The 21,351-nt window shown below is 42.6% G+C and overlaps 1 protein-coding gene across 5 annotated transcripts in view; it reads right to left on the bottom strand.

Annotated features, from left to right (window-relative positions):
• CFAP221 (cilia and flagella associated protein 221) overlaps nt 1–21,351 on the bottom strand; it is an 84,194-nt gene that overhangs the window by 36,555 nt on the left and 26,288 nt on the right. For all 5 annotated transcript variants that reach the window (XR_010944535.1, XM_067742364.1, XM_067742362.1 and 2 more), the window contains 5 exons: nt 9,093–9,196; nt 3,154–3,313; nt 866–986; nt 671–782; nt 396–504 (listed from right to left, as the gene is read on the bottom strand). Coding sequence is in view for 4 of the 5 variants with exons in the window: in XM_067742364.1 (XP_067598465.1) it covers nt 396–504; nt 671–782; nt 866–986; nt 3,154–3,313; nt 9,093–9,196 (606 nt within the window). In the remaining variant the exon portion in view is untranslated. The remainder of the gene's footprint in view (nt 1–395; nt 505–670; nt 783–865; nt 987–3,153; nt 3,314–9,092; nt 9,197–21,351) is intronic.

The following is a 21,351-nucleotide window of genomic DNA, read 5'->3' on the forward strand; positions in this document are numbered from 1 at the left end:
GAGTTTGAAAACCTCCACCGGGAGCCTCCCCGAGCCCAGCCTGCACTGCCGGGATCCCCGGATGGCCTCTGAGGCACACAGCCCAGGACACAAGGGGCTCGGGGTGGGGTGAGAGGTGACGGGGCAAGACCCGGGGTGCCTGTCACCCAGATCGGTCCTGAGCAAGGGGGGTACACTCTGGCTCTGCCACTGGTCATGCTTAGGAAACAGCATGGTTTGGTCACATTAGTTTATTCCCAACAGAAACTTCACTCTGAAACAGAAGGTCCATTAAAGGGGAGAGAATAATCAAAATTTTCAAAGGGCATAAAAAGGTATTACATTTCATTGTGTCTCATGTCTCATGGATTACCAAAACCACCGTCACTTGATGCAAATAATTGTGCGATATTTACCACTTAAGGTGATTTCTGAGCTCTTCGTAAGTGTTCTGTCTGACTTTCTGTTCAAAGAGTGTTTCCTTCATCTGTCTTGTTTTTGAAACCTCAGTGCCTTGGTCCAAAACTGAGGGAGGGAGCAAACACGATTGATTATACCAGTAATCAAATCAGAGTCACTGGCTGAGAGAAAAACACATTTCTAATGGCAAAACAAAACAGCGATCTAACTGAGTTTTGCTGCTGCTTCAGATTCTGCCCAGGGGCTGATTTACGGAGGATCAACTGCTTACCTTCTCTTAATTCTTTAATCTTCGATTTTCCTGGTTCTTGGTTTAGAACAGTTGCCACAGCAAATGGATTCGATAAATCTACTGGGAATCTCAAGTTCTGATATTCGATTTCCTGAGACCAAACCAGGAGGGAAAAGTCATTATTTGCCTTCTCTGTCATTCCTTCCATCGTGGTTCACGTAACGCCCGCTTTACCTTAATCTTGGGAGGCTTTGCCTTTGCTGGCAATCGGTGAAAATGTACATGTGTCCTTGCCTTTTCTGGAGGAACAACTGCTTTCCTAGAAAGAGTATTTAATCTTTCAAATTCTTCTAACCTAGAGTTGAAAACAGATCATTAAATTAGTATGTAATGCAACAACTCAAGGCTCCTAATTTTAGTTCTTTCCAATAATGCCATGACTTATAGTCCATTGAATATCAATACTATAACTAAACTAAAAATCAATCTGAGTGCTAAAACAGTGGTTTACTAAAATAAACGCAAGGTCAGGATAACAGAGCATCATCATATACAAACAGCTGCTCGATGGCTGTTTTCCTCATGTTCTCAAAGAGCATGGCAAGTGGAAAACAGGGCGTGCTGAAAATGCTCTCAGCGTCCAGCATAACTCATTTCTGGGCTGTTGGATCTCCACAGCTAAATTTACTTACCACATTTAAAACTCTTACATTGATTTATGTTCCTAGTAAAAGAATAATTTTTCCCACTCTTTGTAGCAAGATCTTTAAAAAAAGTGATTCAGGTTAATGTTTGAGATCTTTTCTGGGAGTGAAAACTGCTTTAAACATAGGCAGGTATAGACAGGGCTGCTTCCATGTCTGCAGAAGCTGCTTATTCATCATGAGATGTAGTAGAACCACGTACGTTTATGAATGCTACCCATGAAAGCATTTTCTTAAGCAAGAATGTGTGAACACGTGTTTGGTGGGACGACACGTGTCCATGACGTTACAGAGGTAAGATGAGAGACTGCGACCATTCATGCATTCTGACATGCCAGGTGCATTGGCCTAGCGCCTACTGACCCGGCCCCACTGCACAACACGGGCTATAGGCCTGCGATCCCAAACTTAACGTGGCCTGTGTGAGAGTCCTGAAAGGTCACGGCACGGGAGAACCTGTCCACACTGACTGACGCGCTGTGAGGTGCAGGGACAAGTGAGCTGTGGCCCGGCATCTGCATCTCAACAGAGCTCTGATACCACCTCTGCTGTAAATATCTGGGAAACAACCCCAAATTTCTGAGCGTGTTAAAAACCAGTCTCCTAAAGCAACCATACTCCAATGAAAATTAACAGCAACAGCAAAAAGCCCAGTCTCCTTAGGAAGTCTAATTGCTAGTGTTAAGGATGGAAATGAGAAAACGAGAAACCCAAGAGCTGTGTGGAACTGGCAGTGCCAAAGTCAGGACATACGTGAGTGCATCCATCACGTACCCAACCCTGAAACAAAAAAGCAACTATGACACCTTCAGAACACACTGCAGCTGGGTCACTTTTCACCTTCCTGGTGGAATGTCTGTTCTAGCCCCACCTGCAGCCTGGGGAGACACAGTCCTGGAAAACATCAAGAGTGCTCTAAACAAGACGTTAAACTCCAGTTGGGAAACCAAAACATCAGTTAGGAAAGGTCTGCTCCCACTCTCCTACGGAGCCTGGGCCGCGCACTGCGCCATTGTATGTACGAACACGCCTGTGGAAGTCAAGGTCAAAGAGGGGCAAGTCAACGTCCCACTCAGGCGATGCCGTTAAGGAGGCAGTTTGTGTGTCGCAGCACGTGACCCGAGCTGGCCAGTGGCGTTCTGCTCGGCCAGTAACTGACACCAGAAGAATGAGCACTGCTTTTCAGTTACATCCAATGCCACTTCTTCATCGGCTGACTCATGTTAGTTCTACTGTGGGAACTTCCAAGATTTGGGTTCAGCGGGCCACACGAAGAGTCTATAGTTGACTTGAGCTGCTTTGGCTCTTTAGAAAAAGAATAATAACATAAATATATAATAAACCGTGGAGTTAGTTCTTATTTTGATACTAGGTTGTTACTCCACTTTATTTAATATGCCTAATGATATTACTGTGTGATGTGTACCTGTGCGTGGAGGGGAGAGGAGAAAATCAAACTTTTTCTTTATCGTTTTCAAAATATTTGTAAGGGTTTTCCAAGGTTGGGGTTTGTACTGTGAAATTTTCCTTTCCTCAGTCATCTCTTCCCCTCTTGCCAGAAGCAACTACGGCTCCAAGTGCAGAGCTATCCTCTGCATTGCTGTTGTATCTTAAGTGTATTTTATGAAGGTTCATCGTTTAAATAAGTTTTTAAAACTGACATAGAATTGACAGAAAACAGTATATTAGTTTCAGGCATAGTAAGTACGCTTTTGATGGCATTCTGCTACAAGAAAGAAACACAGAATGGAAGGAAGGAAGACCTGGGGTTTTGAAAAAGTTTGAAGAATACACAGAAGCCCCCCAAGGCAGCCGTACTTTAAAGCCATGTTGGGGTAGCACGTGCCGGTGAAGACACACTCGTATGGTGGCGAGTTGAACTGTGCAATCCACAGCTGCACTTTTATCTGTGCGATCCCACACTGAAAGGGGGTAAACGTCACTGTCACATCCATCTTCCCGTTCGCTGGTATTATTCCTGGGAGGAAAGACATGAGAAAACGTGATGCGTTCTCTTCCTGCCAAGTCCCAGCAAAGAGGCTGACACACACACACACCCCCCACACATACCGTACACACACACCCCATACACACACACACACCCCCCACACACACACTATACACACACACCATACACACACACACACACACCATAAACACACACACACCATACACACACACACACCCCCCCATACACCCACACACACCATACACACACACACACCACACACACACACCCACACACACCATACACACACACACCATACACACACACCCCACACTATACACACACACCATACACACACACACACACACCACACACACACCATAAACACACACACACCATACACACACACACACCCCACACACACCCCCACACACCCTCCACACACACACACCCCACACACACCCCCACACACCCTCCACACACACCCCACACACACCATACACACACACACCCCACACACACCCCCACACACCCTCCACACACACCATACACACACACACTATACACACACACCACACACACACCATACACACACACCACACACACACCACACACACACACACCATACACACACACCATACACACACACCACACACACACCATACACACACACCATACACACACACCACACACACACACCACACACACACCACACACACCCCACCACACACACACACACACACACACACACACACACACCATACACACACACCACACACAGACACACCATACACACACACTATACTATACACACACACCACACACACCACACCGTACACACACACACACCATACACACACACACACACCCCACACCACACACACACACCATACACACACACACCATATACAGACACACCACACCACACACACCACACACACAAATACATTCTCCCCGTGAGAAGCATCGGTGTTTCTACTATCTTTATACAGTCTTTTCATTAAATACACGTGAATCAACTGCTGCATGTTTACACTGATCTTATTTATCCAACTACTACCTTAATTCTTTATAATAATAACTCGATTGTGTCAGTTATATAAACATATACCTATCAATCAGCGTTACTGACTCAGAAGTGAATTCCCAGAACCATAATCTTTAAGCTAATTCCCACATGTCAATGTTCATGCTGTAAGCCACAAGGAAAAGCAAGGAACACACATAAAAGCTCGTGTCCAAATTATTCAGTTCCCTATATTTTCGTGTAATTTGATTCTCTCCTTTCAAATCTTCAAGACGGATGACTGTTCTCTCCAAAGTCAGATATCACACGATGTTTATTTCTCCTTTGTATCTCTGGCGCCAGCAGGGCTTGGAACCCAGTAAGTGTTCAAAAAACGTGGAAAGGAAAATAAAAGGCAGGGAGGGAGGGAGGATCCACGCCCTAAGTGTGAGAGGGGCTAATGTTTCTGACTTCCACTGAAGGCTCTCTGGTTTGCTTTCTAGGTGGTTCCCTCTGTCCGGTGCATCGGGCCTTCCTATGGCCCCTGCAGAGGCCTTGTACCCCCTCATAAAAGCCTGGCACCCCCCTTCCCATCCATGGCCTCTGAATCGTGGTCCACCCTCTGCCTTTCTCTCTGTGCCAACCGCACAGCCCTTTCCTTCAGCCATCCAAGCACTCACTGAGCACTGCTGGGTGCCAGGCACTCTTCTAGGCATTTGAGATACAGCAATAAACAAAGCAAAGTCCCAGAGTTCCCAGAGTTTACATGCGAGTCGGGATAGCAAACAAAAAGAAATAAGCAAGTGAAGATAAACTCTCAAGTCATGGCATGAGTACAGAGCAGGACTTGGGGAAGCAAGTGAAGCACAAGGAGCTGTCTGAGCGCCGGGGACATCAGGCTCAGGTGAAGAGGAGAGCGGCCTCTGCTCCAATCCCCAGACACGGGCTCCTGCACCCCAGGGCCTTGGCATCGCCGTTCCCCGACCTGGAAAGCCCTTCCTCCAAGTCTTCTTTCAGCCGCTGATTCCCACCCCTGAAACCATCTCTCTGCCGTCTGCCTCCCCTACTAAGCCTCACAAAAGCAAGTGCCTGCTCGTTACAGGTGTTCCAGCTCCATAAATAAAACTTCAAAGCCTGCGCCAGCCTATGTGTTACAGCACCACCCCCAGGAGCCTCCACCCCCGACACTCCATCACGCTGCGATCCCCGGGTGCCACCCCAGCTGTCACCCTGCTATGTTTACCAGTCACCCAACTAGACTGCAAGCCCCTAAGGCAGACACCAGGCCCCAGAGCTCTTTTATCTTCCCAGATCCCACGGTGCTTCAGAAAACTACAGAAAACCCTAAAGACTCCGCCAAAAACACCTGTTAGAATTAATTTAAAAAGTCAGTAAAGTTGCAGGATACAAATCAATATAGAAAAATCACTTGTGTTTCTATACACCAACAACAAACCATCAGAAAGTGAAATTAAGAAAACAATCCCACTGGGGACTTCGCTGGTGGCACAGTGGTTAAGAATCCGCCTGCCAATGCGGGGAACACTGGTTTGATCCCTGGTCTGGGAGGATCCCACATGCCGCAGAGCAGCTGGGCCCGTGAGCCACAACTACTGAGCCTGCTCTCTGGAGCCCACGAGCCACAACTACTGAGCCCGCGAGCCACAACTGCTGAAGCCCGCTAGCCCTTGCGCCCGTGCTCCGCAACAAGAGAAGCCACCGCAATGAGAAGCCCACACACCGCAATGAAGAGTAGCCCCCGCTCGCCGCAACTAGAGAAAGCCCGCACACAGCAATGAAGACCCAACACAGCCAAAAATAAAATAAAAATTAAAAACAAACCCCCCCAAAACAATCCCATTTACAATAGCAACACAAAGAATAAAAGACCTAGGAATAAATTTTTTCCAGTTTTATTGAGAAATAATTGACATACATTTCTGTATAAGTTTAAGGTACACAGCATGATGGTTTGATTTACATATTTGTGAAACGATGACCACAACAGGTTTAATTAACGTTTACTATCTCAAATAGATACAGTAAAAAGAAAAGAAAAAATTCTTCTTGTGATGAGGCCTAAATTTAACCAAGGAAGTGAAAGACCTGTACACTATAAGACATTGATGAAAGAAATTGAAGAAGACACAAATAAATGGAAAGATATTCCATGTTCATGGATTAGAAGAATTAATATTGTTAAAATGTCCATGCTATCCAAAGAGATATACAAATTCAATGCAACCTTATCAGACTTCTAACGGTACTTTTCACAGAAATAGAACAAACAATTCTAAAATTTGTATGGAATCACAAAAGACTCAGAGTAGCTAAAACAATCTTGGGATAGAATGGAGCTAAAGCATCATGCTTTGTGATTTCAAATCCTATCACAAAGCTACAGTAATCAAAATAGAATGATATTGACATAAAGATAGATAAATAGATTTATGGAAAAGAATAGAGAGCCCAGGAATAAACCCATGCATACGTGGTCAATTAATTGGCAACAAAGGATCCCAGAACATACACAGGGGAAAGGACAGTCTCTTCAATAAATAGTGTTGGGAAAACTTAACAGCCACATGTAAGAGAACAAAACTGAACCACTATCTTATACCACATACAAAAGTGAATGTGGGAAGCGGATTACTTAGGAGTTTGGGATTGACATGTACACACTACTGTATATAAAACAGACAACCAACGAGGACCTACTGTATAGCACAGGGAACTCTACTCAATAGTTTGTAATAACCTATAAGGGAAAATAATCTAAAAAAGAATATATATATGAATGTATAACTGAATCACTTTGCTGTACACCCTACCCTAACACAACATTGTAAATCAACTATATTTCAATAAAAATTTAAAACATTAAAAAACATGATTTCAAAGTGGATTAAAGACTTGAATGTAAGACTTGACCATAAAACTCCTAGAACAAAACACAGAAAAAAGCTCCCTGACACTGGTCTTGGCAATGATTTTGGGGATTTGATACCAAAAGCAAAAGCAACAAAAGCAAAAATAAACAAGTGAGACTACATCAAATTCAAAAGCTTCTGCACAGTAAAGGAAACCATCAACAAAATGAAAAGGCAACCTATGGAATGGAAGGAAATATTTGCAAACTACATATCCAGTAAGGCATTAACACCCCAGATATACAAGGATCTCATATAACTCAGTAGCAGAAAAACCCAAATAACCCAATTTTTTTCCATGAGCAAAGGACCTGAATAAACATTTTTCCAAAGAGGATATACAAATGGCCAACAGGTACGTGTTCAACAACACTAATCATCAGGGAAATGTAAATAAAAACATAATGAGATATCACCTCACACCTATTAGAATGGCTATTATCGAAAAGAAGAGATAACAAATCCTGGTGAGGGTGTGGAGAAAAGGGAGCCCTGTGCACTGTTGAAATACAAGCTGGCACAGCCACTCCAGAGAACAGTATGGAGGTTCCTCAAAACGTTAAAAAAAAATAGAACTACCATATGGCCCAGCAGTCCTGCATCTGGGCATATATGCAAAGGAAATGAAATCATTATTTTGAAGAGATAGCTGTACTCCTATGTTCACTGCAGCATTATTCACAATATCCAAGGTATGGAAACAATCTGTGTCCATCAACAGTTGAATGGAAAAGAAGATGTGGTCCATATATACAATGGCATATTATTCAGCCTTAAAAAGAAGGAAACCCCGCTATTTACGACAATATGTGCGAACCTGGAGGGCACTGCGCTGAGTAAAATAAGCCAGACAGAGACAAAGACGGCACGGTGTCGCTTATGTGCATATCTAAAAGAAAAAAGCCCAGTTCTCAGAAACAGAGAGTAGAAAAGTGACTTCCAGGGGCTGAGGGGTGAGGGAAAAGGAGAGGTTGATAAAAGGGTGCAGACTTCCAACTGCAGGATGAATCAGGTCTGAGGGCCTCGTGTAAAACATGGTGACTGTAGTTGGTAACATCCTACTGTATAATGGAAACTCGCTAAGAGGAGAGTAGAACTTAAATGTTTCACCCCCCAAAAAAAGGAACTATGTGATGTGATGGATATATGAATTAACTCAATGAAGGAATCCTTTCACAATGTGTACATATGCCAAATCACCACATTGTACACTTTAAAAAGGTAACAATTTTATGTGTCAACTATACCTCAAAAAATAAGAAAAAATACAAAATAAAAACAAAACGATGTTAGCATTCACAGCAGATCGCAGTGGGCAGATATTTAAATCTGAAACCTAAGCGTCAAGAGACAGAAACTGGGAAGCAGAAGTCAGCTCAGGTGGAGATTTCACTCTCGGAGGTCCTGAGCGCCTTTGCGATCTATATCCTTTGGGGCGTGCAAAGACAGATGGTCTACGCCACCGTTGAGACAGATTCCTTAGACCCTTCACTAAGATTCTGAAGGCTTGGAAAGAAATAATATTCCCTTTTATTTGAACGTGAATTAAAGGTGACTACAAAACCAAGGATGTACCAAGAGTCAAAACTAGAATTAAAATGGATTAACTTCTGATTTCAAGTTTTGACTCTGGGAGAAATTTACCTGGGCATTATTATAAATTATCTGCATGACACAAATTATCCCAAACTGTTTTTACTCCCAAATTGCTGGTTCCAATTCACATTATGTCAGACATGTAAAGTCTGCTACTCTTACACATTTGAAAATAACATATTCAAATGTGGCTTATTCTTCTCCATAACTTGAGAGCTACTGTCCAAATCATCTTCGACCTGAGAACTCTGGCAACTTGAGAATTAATTCTCCTTACCTGACGTTGGCTCAACAGTAAAGGCTGGATGAGACTGAACCAACGCAACATGAAACTCGAAATCTACAGGACAACTGCATTGCAAAGGAATCACATAGCTTTTGCTGCAGAAAGAAAAGAAAAGAAAAATGGAAAATATTATTTTTCTTTATAACTAGATGTTTTGGTATCAAGGAAAAGAAACTCAGGTTATGTAATAAACAATCACAACCATGAGGACAGCCAACACTCATACAGTAACTCCCGGGTGACGGCTAGCCCATAGTAAACTAGGCTAATCCTGTCAGGTGGTAAGATGATTTCTCCACTGACAGAAGAGGAAACCAAGGCGCCGCGCAGGTTTCTGTCCTGTCCAAGGGGACACAGCTGGTTTGCGACAGAACCAGGATTCAGTGCAGGTCCACTGTCCCGACAACAGCTCTGTCGGCCACCTGTCGAGTCGGGCAGCTTTAACCTATGGGTGCTGTCACAGGGAAAGGGCGTCTCTGCCACACGACGGGCCCCGGGGAGCCTGGGGACGCTGCAGAAGCAGGCGTCATGGACAGCCTGGGAAGCCGTGGCCCCTGCAGAGCCTGGAACTGGCCCGTGTTGAAGAAACCACACGGTGGCTTTCGTTGGCCGAAATATGCTAGAGGCTATTCGGTTAGAAGCTGCAAACCAGCAGAGGAGCTGGAGAGAAATGCTCTCACGGGGACAAGGCCACCCGCTCTCCTTAGAGAGCCCTGCGCTTCCCCTGACGGCCCCTCCTTCTACGGGGCGCGCCCGGGCGGCCCGAGTGTGCGGGACGCGTTTGCAGGAGAACAGAGCCCTCCAGGCGTTCGGTGGCATCCCGAGCGCGGCTGGGGCAGGTCACCCCGGCCCGTCCGGCAGCTCCTCCCTCTCCGGGGCTGCGTACTCCCTTCCGCACGTCCAAAGCGCCCGCCGTCGCGCGCGGCCGCTCTGCCCCTCGCACCCGGCTCCGACTCCGGGAGAGCCAGCTCGATCGCAGGGGGTTTGGGCAGCTCTCGTGCTGCCGCCGAGCTGGCTGTGGGCTTTCACATCGCGGCCCACTCCCTCAGCGGCCAGCGCCCGTCTGCCTGGGAGCTCCAAGCTTCATGGAAGGCACAGCCGAGTCGACTGGCTTCCCCTGCTCGGCCTCAGCCAAGCCCCCGCCCGAGTCCCGCACAGAGCCCAACGAGGATTTGTCGGAGCAAAGTGAAATCACCCTTTGTCAGTAGGACTTTGGGGATACGGTACAGTGCAAACATGGTTTGAAAAACGATGCCAAGAGCATTTTTATTTGGCCTTAAACTCCTTATCTTTTAAACATTTCTGAAATATTCCAAATATAAAGAAAAATATTGAGAAGAATAAATAAAGATCCCTTTATCCACTACAAACCCCTATCAAATCTTCTGCTTTGGGTAAATCAATGTCATATTCGTAAAGAAATAAAACACTGCGGAACAGCTGAAGCTCCCTGTCCCCCTGTCCCGGGGCCTCTGATCCTTCCTGCCTTCCCGGGGGTGACCTCACCTGGATGCACCATCAATCCCACAGATTTTTATACTATCACCACATACGTATGTACCCATAAAATGTATAATATTTACTATTTGTTTTCAACAATATGGTTCTAAAACGTGCTGGTTTTGCCCAGCACTATGCTTTTGAGGTTGACCCATGAAGTTCTGTTGGTTCGTTTTCACCAGTGACGAGTAGTCCATCGTATGACGACATCATCCTTGTTTCTCTACTCTCGTGCTGAAAGCGTTTAGGTTGTTTGCACCATTTCGCTACTGCAATGTGGTGGGGACAGTCCTCGGGTGGGACTCCTTATGCATCTGGACCAGAGCTGCTCTAGCTATAACCAAGAAATGGAATTACTGGTTAGCAGTAAAGTGAAAATATCAGCTTTACTACATACGGCCAAAACACCCTCCAAAGCACTTGGACCAATTTATCCTTCCACAAGCAGCATCTGATTACCAGCACAGCATTCTCAGACATATTAACTTCTTCCAACCCGATGGGGGTGAAATGGTATCTCATTTTATTTTCATTTTCATTTCTTTGAGGTTGAGCTTCTGCTCATGGGTACCCATTTGGGTTCCCTCTCCTATGAACTGCCTGTGCATATTCTTTGCCCATTTTTCTATTGGGTTGTTCTGTTCTCTTATTAATTTGGAAATTCTAGATATTCATTTTGTCAATTACATCCATTGATGTAAATTCTAGACAAGGGTCATTATAGAGAGTAATCACTTCAGCCAACAGTGAGATGAATACTTCATAGTTTTGTTTGTTCGTTTGTTTTGTTTTGTCTTACCAAACTCACAGACTCTGTCCTAAATCAGGCTCTACTAGAAGCATCAGTTCATCCATCTTAACACTCTGAGACGCTTTCTAATTCTGAAATACAGGGTACATAAAAGTCGTTACATCTTCAAGGCAATTCAACCTAACAGACACTCAGGCCCCACTGAGCATCAGGTCCTTTACAGCACTGGGTAGATAAAACTAACACTACAAATTACACATGCCTCTCAAGATGTAAGCAGCTTTGGGTAATGGTCAACGTGAAGCATGAAACTGCCCAAACCTGGTCCCTGAAGATCAGGCCAGTGACCCCCAGGCCACCTGGGCTACGTGGCCCTCCAGTTGGTACCCCCAGGGGTCTGCTCAGAGCTGCACCAGCAGCTGCTCAGGGTTCTCCTGCTAGAAGCTGAACGTTTGCATTTTCCTGAACAAACAAACAAACAAAAACTGCTAGGGCTTTTTATGTATGCCTAATCTGTAGCTAATTTCAGAGCTCTGATAATTCCCATAGAAAAAGTGTCAGAGTATTTGTTTAATGATGATTACATGAAGCCAAGTTCCTGATGCATTAACCAGTTGGAAAAACAAACAGTTCCTTAAGGGCACAAAATTCCAAGGGCCTTGATTCAGAAAGAGACACAGCAGTGCAAGAAATGCCAATTCAGTGGAAGCACTGACCTTTGCTTTCATTGCTGCTGTTCACATTACGGATGTCAAATTAGTGTGGCTGGCTTCCTTCATCATAAATCAAGGACAGTCTAGATTAATTTGGGTCAAGAGCAATTTTGGCAAATATGAAGTTTAGTATTTTTAGAAGTGTTCCATATGTCAAGAAACAGAATACCGTTAAATTCTGGGGGAACTTAAAAATTATCAATGAAATCCCCATTGCTAAATACAATTAAAACTGATCTGCAGTGAAGAAACGTGAATAAATATACGTATCTTATGCCTATTAATCTTCAGATGCAAATAGGAGCCTGAATTAAGCGTTCTTCCATAACTTACAGAAAGCAGTCAATTAACATAGTAAAGCAGATAGAAGTTAGTCCTTTTGGAGGTAATGACAACTTTTATTCCTGATACTCTATGTGGTTTTTTTTTTTGGCCGCACTGCAAGGCATGCGGAACTTCTCCGACCAGGGATCGAACCTGCGCCCCCTGCAGTGGAAGTGCAGAGTCTTAACCATTGGACCAGCGGGGAAGTCCCCTGCTACTTTAGTATTTAAACATTTAACCAAACATGCTAAGGCTCTGTATAAAAATATATTAAGTATTTTAAAAGAATTATTCCCTGTTTTTAGTAAACTCCAACCCACACCTTCTAAATACTAGACTCGTACATTATGATCATGTACAAGCTCTGTGCCTATTAGAAGAAAAGAGTATAAATTTGCCGCACAGAAAGGAAATAGTATAAAATGACTTAACATAAACTCAAATTTCTTTCGTGTCCCTTCTCTAAATAAATGCAAGTAGAGGGCCAGACACCACAGTAATTTCTAGTAAATTATATAACATTTGTTTTTACTTTACTCTGATCTTATTTTATCATTTACCCTAAAATCTAACATTGTGTTTGTCTCAGGAGTAATCAAGGTTTTTCTGAGAACATGAATCATCTTGTGAACTTATTGTATCTAACATAAAATCAAATTTCCTCCGTAATTAAAAAGTCTCAATGTTTAGAGAGTGGAATGAGTGAACCATCTTGCCATCAATAGCGCTGGACTCCTTTTTGGAGAATTATGGTAATAACTGATAATGTAAGTGAGCAGGACACCATGGGGCCTTCCCGGAACAGACACCCCCCCCCCCCCCACTCACGTCCTCTACCTGCTTCTTTGCTGTAGAAAACCTGTAGCCTCCTAGGCCTTCCCTGAGTTCCAAAGAGTAAATTTAATAAGAGAAGTGAGAAAATGCAGAAAGGAAGGAAAACCGTCAAGCAAGACAAAACAATAATAGTTTAGCCATTATAGAATCTCAAGGATCTTTAGTTCCTCCTCAAGGGCTGTAGAGAATATTCTGAGCCATGTCCTTTGAGCTGTTTTGCAGATACTGAAACCCCCGCCAGGTGGGAGAGCTTAACTGCACACTGCCCACAAGCACATAGACCCCAGACCCACTGGAACTGGAAGGTTGATGACACTGACTCCAAATCACCTCACCACCAGCCGAGCAGAATGCCCACGAGCTGATCACACACCCCACGACCCCCCTCCCTCACTCTGTCTTTAAAAAAATTTTCCCTGAAAGCTTCCAAGGAGTTTGGCCCTTTTAAGCACTAGCTGCCTGGACTCCTTGCTTGGCACCTGCAATAAATGCTGCACTTTCCTTCACTACGACCCGGTGTCTGTAGATTGGCTTCGCTACACATGGGTGAGCAGATCCAAGCTTGGTTCGATAACAATAATAAGCATGACAAATGCTAACTATTACAAGATGCTGGATTCAGACAGCACAATAAATTAATCATTAGCTATTACACATGTACAAAACTTTGAGAGAAACACCATCAAGAAAAAGGGAAGCCTTCCCACAGAGACATATGTATAATTTAAACTATAACGTAGACTATAACATGTCAATTTAGCAGGACTTCTCCTTTGTTAACTACTCACTGATACAGGAACCATTTATAGATCAGAAGATGTGGACAGCGATGATGTTTGTGTGACATCCATTCCCTACCAAATGTACAGAAGACTCATGGGAAAATCAAATCTGAGCGAGCTTTGGGACTACATATTATGGCAGTTTAAAAACGCATCTATTGGGACTTCCCTGGTGGCCCAGCGGTTAAGAGTCTGTGCGCTCAATGCAGGGGACCCGGGTTCAATCCCTGGCCAGGGAACTAGATCCTGCATGCCACAGCTAAGAGCCCACACGTGGCAACTAAGACCCAGCACAGCCAAATAAATAAATAAATAAATATTAAAAAACAAACAAACAACAACAAAGAAGTCTATGAACTCTTCAACATTTCTTCTATTGAGAGGTTTCCTTCCCTGGAATCTGGGCTCTCTGGCCACTCAGCTACTAGAATGCAGTGGAATGATGCCATACTGCTTTCTAAAGGCCACGCCTGGGAAACTGCTATCTCTCGCTCCTCCTGGATACTCACCTCGTTGCCATGCCCTCAGGAAGCCCAAGCAGCCTGTGGAGAGGCCCATGTGGAGAGAACTGAGGCTCCCGCCCTCCACCCAGCTGAGCCCAGAAAATGGCCAGCGTGTGAGTGGACCATCTCAGGAAGTGGATGTCTGAGTCCCCAGCTAACTCTGCACGAAGCAAAGCAGCCTTCTCCATCAGGCCATATTCAAATAGTAGATCCAGGAGCAAAACAAACGACTGCTGTTACTCTAAGCCACTACTTGTAGGGTGTTTTGTTACACAGCAGTAAGGAAAAAACGGACCCAAACAGCATTCTCTCTTTCTCATCTCATTTCTCCTTTAGTGAATGATTACCTTACCCCATTTCTGGTTGGAATAATAATTTGGCGATTTTTTAAGTCTTTTTTCTCCTTTTGGTAGTAGCCCTTCATATGTCCCAGTCACACTGTGCTTGCCCCTCAGCTAACCCTCTTAACAACCCTGTGAGGTGAGTACTATTACTATGCCCATTTCATGGACAAATAAACTGATCTGTGGGGCCGTCCAAGGACACACAGTTAATAAGAGATGAGGTGGAAATTAAAGCCAGGACCCCAGGACCCTTAACTGCAATACTATACCTCTCTTCTCAGTCTCTAATAGCAACCAAGAGCTAAGAACATCTCACTGTTAGCACTGCCGTCTTCTTCCCCATTGACTTTCTCTTTAAAACTGATCCCTCGATTTAAAACTCAATTGAGGATTGGTTCAAGATGGTGGAGTAGGAGGACGTACTCTCACTCCCTCTTGCGAGAGCACCGGAATCACAACTAACTGCTGAACAGTCATTGACAGGAAGACACTGGAACTCACCTAAAAAGATACCCCACATCCAAAGACAAAGGAGAAGCCACAATGGGATGATAGAAGGGGTGCAATCACAATAAAATCAAATCTCATTACTGCTGGGTGGGTGACTCACAGAATGGAGAACACTTATACCACAGAAGTCTACCCACTGGAGTGAAGGTTCTGAGCCCCACGTCAGGCTTCCCAACCTGGGGGTCTGGCAACGGGAGGAGGAATTCCTAGAGAATCAGACTTTGAAGGCTAGCGGGATTTGATTGCAGGACTTCAACAGGACTCGGGGAAACAGAGACTCCACTCTTGCAGGGCACACACAAAGTAGTGTGTGGATCGGGACCCAGGGGAAGAAGCAGTGACACCAGGGGAGACTGAACCAGACCGACCTGCTAGTGTTGGAGGGTCTCCTGCAGAGACGGGGAGTGGCTCACTGTGGGGACAAGGACACTGGCAGCACAAGTTCTGGAAAGTACTCCTTGGCGAGAGCCCTCCCAGAGTCCACCATTAGCCCCACCAAAGAGCCAAGGTAGGCTCCAGTGTTGGGTCCCCTCAGGCCAAACAACCAACAGGGAGGGAACCCAGCCCCACCCATCAGCAGACAAGTGGATTAAAGTTTTACTGAGCTCTGCCCACCAGAGCAACAGCCAGCTCTACCCACCATCAGTCCCTCCCATCAGGAAACTTGCACAAACCTCTTAGATAGCCTCATCCGCTAGAGGGCAGAAAGCAGAAGCAAGAAGAATTACAATCCTGCAGCCTGTGGAACAAAAACCACATTCACAGAAAGATAGACAAGATGAAAAGGCAGATGTACCAGATGAAGGAAAAAAATAAAACCCCAGAAAAACAACTAAATGAAGTGGAGATAGGCAACCTTGCACCAGATGAAGGAACAAGATAAAACCTCAGAAAAACAACTAAATGAAGTGGAGATAGGCAACCTTCCAGAAAAAGAATAAAGAATAATGATAGTGAAGATGATCCAGGACTCTGGAAAAAGAATGGAGGCAAAGATCGAGAAGATGCAAGAAATGAATAACAAAGACCTAGAAGAATTAAAGAACAAACAAACAGAGATGAACAATACAATAACTGACATGAAAACTATACTAGAAGGAATCAATAGCAGAATAACTGAGGCAGAAGAACGGATAAGTGATCTGGAAGACAGAATGGTGGAATTCACTGTTGCAGAACAGAATAAAGAACAAAGAATGAAAAAAATTGAAGACAGCCTAAGAGACCTCTGGGACAACATTAAATGCAACAACATTTGCATTATAGGGGTCCCAGAAGGAGAAGAGAGAAAGGACCTGAGAAAATATTTGAGGAGATTATAGTCAAAAACTTCCCTAACATGGGAAAGGAAATAGCCACCAAATTTCAGGAAGCTCAGAGAGTCCCATACAGGATAAACCCAAGGAGAAACACAACAAGACACATAGTAATCAAACTGGAAAAAATTAAAGACAAAGAAAAATTATTGAAAGCAGCAAGGGAAAAAAGACAAATAACCAAATAACATACAAGGGAACTCCCATAAGGTTAACAGCTGATTTCTCAGCAGAAACTCTACAAGTCAGAAGGGAGTGGCATGACATATTTAAAGTGATGAAAGGGAAGAACCTACAATCAAGATTACTCTACCTGGCAAGGATCTCATTCAGATTCTATGGAGAAATCAAAAGCTTTACAGACAAGCAAAAGCTAAGAGAACTCAGCACCACCAAACCAGCTCTACAACAAATGCTAAAGGAACTTCTCTAAGTGGGAAACACAAGACAAGAAAAGGACCTACAAAAACAAAACCAAAACAATCAAGAAAATGGTAATAGGAACATACATATCAATAATTACCTTAAACATGAATGGATTAAATGCTCCGACCAAAAGACACAGGCTCACTAAATGGATACAAAAAAAGACCCATATATATGCTGTCTACAAGGGACCCACTTCAGACCTAGGGACACATACAGACTGAAAGTGAGGGGATGGAAAAAGATATTCCATGCAAATGGAAATCAAAAGAAAGCTGGAGTAGCAATACTCATATCATACAAAATAGACTTTAAAATAAAGAATGTTATAAGAGACAAGGAAGGACACTACATAATGATCAAGGGATCGATCCAAGAAGAAGATACAACAATTGTAAAAATATATGCACCCAACATAGAAGCACCTTAATACATAAGGCAACTGCTAATAGCTATAAAAGAGGAAATCAACAGTAACACAGTAATAGTGGGGGACTTTAGTACCTCACTTACACCAATGGACAGATCATCCAAACAGAAAATTAAGAAGGAAACACAAACTTTAAATGACACAATAGACCAGATAGATTTAATTGATATTTTTAGGACATTCCATCCAAAAACAGCAGATTACACTTTCTTCTCAAGTGCGCATGAAACATTCACCAGGATAGATCACATCTTGGGGAACAGATCAAGCCTCAGTAAATTTAAGAAAATTGAAATTATATCAAGCAACTTTTCTGACCACAACGCTATGAGATTAGAAATCAATTACATGGAACAAAACATAAAAAACACAAACACATGAGGCTAAACAATACATTACTAAATAACCAAGAGATCACTGAAGAAATCAAAGAGGAAATCAAAAAATACCTAGAGACAAACGACAATGAAAACACGATGATCCGAAACCTATGGGATGCAGCGAAAGCAGTTCTAAGACAGAAGTTTATAGCAATACAATCCTACCTCAAGGAAGAACAAACATCTCAAATAAACAACCTAACCTTACACCTAAAGGAACTAGAGAAGGAAGAACAAACAAAACCCAAAGTTAGTAGAAGGAAAGAAGCCATAAAGATCAGAGCAGAAATAAATGAAATAGAAACAAAGAAAACAATAGCAAAGATCAATAAAACTAAGAGCTGGTTCTTTAAGAAGATAAACAAAATTGATAAACCATTAGCCAGACTCTTCAAGAAAAAGAGGGAGAGGACTCAAATCAATGAAACTAGAAATGAAAAAGAAGTTACAATAGACACTGCATAAATACAAAACATCGTAAGAGACTACTACAAGCAATGCTATGCCAATAAAATGGACACCTGGAAGAAATGGACAAATTCTTAAAAAGGTATAACTTTCCGAGACTGAACCAGGAAGAAATAGAAAATATGCACAGACCAATCACAAGTAACGAAATTGAAACTGTGACTAAAAATCTTCCAACAAACAAAAGTCCAGGACCAGATGGCTTCACAGGTGAATTCTATCAAACATTTAGAGAAGAGCTAACACCCATCCTTCTCAAAGTCTTCCAAAAAATTGCAGAGGAAGGAACACTCCCAAACTCATTCTATGAGGCCACCATCACACTGATCCCAAAACCAGACAAAGATACTACAAAAAAAAAATTACAAACCAATATTACTGATGAATATAGATGCAAAAATCCTCAACAAAATACTAGCAAACAGAATCCAACAACACATTAAAAGGATCATACACCATGTTCAAGTGGGATTTATCCCAGGGATGCAAGGATTCTTCAACATACACAAATCGACCAATGTGATACACCGTATTAGCAAATTGAAGAGGAAAAACCATATGATCATCTCAATAGATGCAGAAAAAGCTTTTGGCAAAATTCAACACCCATATATGATTAAAACTCTCCAGAAAGTGGGCACAGAGGAAACCTACCTCAACATAATAAAGGCCATATACAACAAACCCACAGCAAACATCATTCTCAATGTTGAAAAACTGAAAGCATTTCCTCTAAGATCAGGAATAAGACAAGGATGTCCACTCTCACCACTCTTATTCAACATAGTTTTGGAAGTCCTAGCCACAGCAATCAGAGAAGAAAAAGAAATAAAAGGAATACAAATTGGAAAAGAAGAAGTAAAACTGTCAGTGTTTGCAGATGACATGATACTATACATAGAGAATCCTAAAATTGCCACCAGAAAACTACTAGAGCTAATCAATGAATTTGGTAAAGTTGCAGGATACAAAATTAATGCACAGAAATCTCTGGCATTCCTATACACTAATGATGAAAAATCTGAAAGAGAAATTAAGGAAACACTCCCATTTACCATCGCAACAAAAAGAATAAAATACCTAGGAATAAACCTACCTAGGGAGACAAAAGACCTGTATGCAGAAAACTATAAGACACTGATGAAAGAAATTAAGGATGATACCAACAGATGGAGAGATATACCATGTTCTTGAATTGGAAGAATAAATATTGTGAAAATGACTCTACTACCCAAAGCAATCTACGGATTCAGTGCAATCCCTATCAAATTACCAATGGCATTTTTTACAGAACTAGAAGAAAAAAATCTTAAAATTTGTGTGGAGACACAACAGACCCCGAATAGCCAAAGCGGTCTTGAGGGAGAAAAACGGAGCTGGAGGAATCAGACTCCCTGACTTCAGACTATACTACAAAGCAACAGTAATCAAGACAATATGGTACTGGCACAAAACCAGAAATATAGATCAATGGAACAGGATAGAAAGCCCAGAGATAACCCCACACCCTATGGTCAACTAATCTATGACAAAGGAGGCAAGGATATACAATGGAGAAAGGACAGTCTCTTCAATAAGTGGTGCTGGGAAAACTGGACAGCTACATATAAAAGAATGAAATTAGAACACTCCCTAACACCATACACAAAAATAAACTCAAAATGGATTAGAGACCTAAATGTAAGACCAGACACTATAAAACTCTTAGAGGAAAACATAGGAAGAACACTCTTTGACAGAAATCACAGCAAGATCTTTTTTGATCCACCTCCTAGAGTAATGGAAATAAAAACAAAAATAACAAATAGGACCTAATGAAACAAAAGCTTTTTCAAAGCAAAGGAAACTACAAACAAGATGAAAAGACAACCCTCAGAATGGGAGAAAATATTTGCAAACGAATCAATGGACAAAGGATTAATCTCCAAAATATATAAACAGCTGTTGCAGCTCAATATTAAAAAAACAAACAACCCAATCGAAAAATGGGCAGAAGATCTAAATAGACATTTTTTCAAGAAGACATACAGATGGCCAAGAAGCACATGAAAAGCTGCCCAACATCACTAATTATTAGAGACATGCAATCAAAACTACAGTGAGGTATCACCTTACACCAGTTAGAATGGGCATCATCAGAAAATCTACAAACAATAAATGCTAGAGAGGGTGTGAAGAAAAGGGAACCCTCTTGCACTGTTGGTAGAAATGTAAATTGATACAGCCACTATGGAGAACAGTATGGAGGTTCCTTAAAAAACTAAAAATAGAATTACCATATGACCCAGCAATCCCATTACTGGGCATATACCCAGAGAAAACCATAATTCAAAAAGACACATGCACCCCAGTGTTCACTGCAGTACTATTTACAATAGCCAGGTCATGGAAGCAACCTAAATGCCCATCGACAGAAGAATGGATAAAGAAGATGTGGTACATATATACAATGGAATATTACTCAGCCATAAAAAGGAACAAAATTGAGTCATTTGTAGAGATGTGGATGGATCTAGAGACTGTCATAGAGTGAAGTAAGTCAGAAAGAGAAAGACAAATATCGTATATTAATTCATATATGTGGAATCTAGAAAAATGGTACAGATGAACCAGTTTGCAGGGCAGAAATTCAGACACAGATGTACAGAACAAACGTATGGACACCAAGGGGGGAAAGTGGCAGGGGGAGGGGTGGTGGTGTGATGAACTGGGAGATTGGGATTGACATATATACACTAATATGTAAAAAATGGATAACTAATAAGAACCCGCTGTATAAAAATATAAATAGAATAAAATTCAAAACAAACAAAAAACCCTGATCCCTCTGTGCTTTATTTATTGAGCTTTTTGAAAGACGTGTCCTTTAATTAGCCCATCAGCAACAAAGGGTTATAAAGTCCCAAGACCTTTTCTCAGATGTTACCCACCTCCCCTCAAGTCCTGGCATGCATGTAGAGAGAAAGGGG

Source organism: Pseudorca crassidens, chromosome 6 (genome assembly GCF_039906515.1).
Source record: "Pseudorca crassidens isolate mPseCra1 chromosome 6, mPseCra1.hap1, whole genome shotgun sequence".
NCBI classification, from domain to species: domain Eukaryota; kingdom Metazoa; phylum Chordata; class Mammalia; order Artiodactyla; family Delphinidae; genus Pseudorca; species Pseudorca crassidens.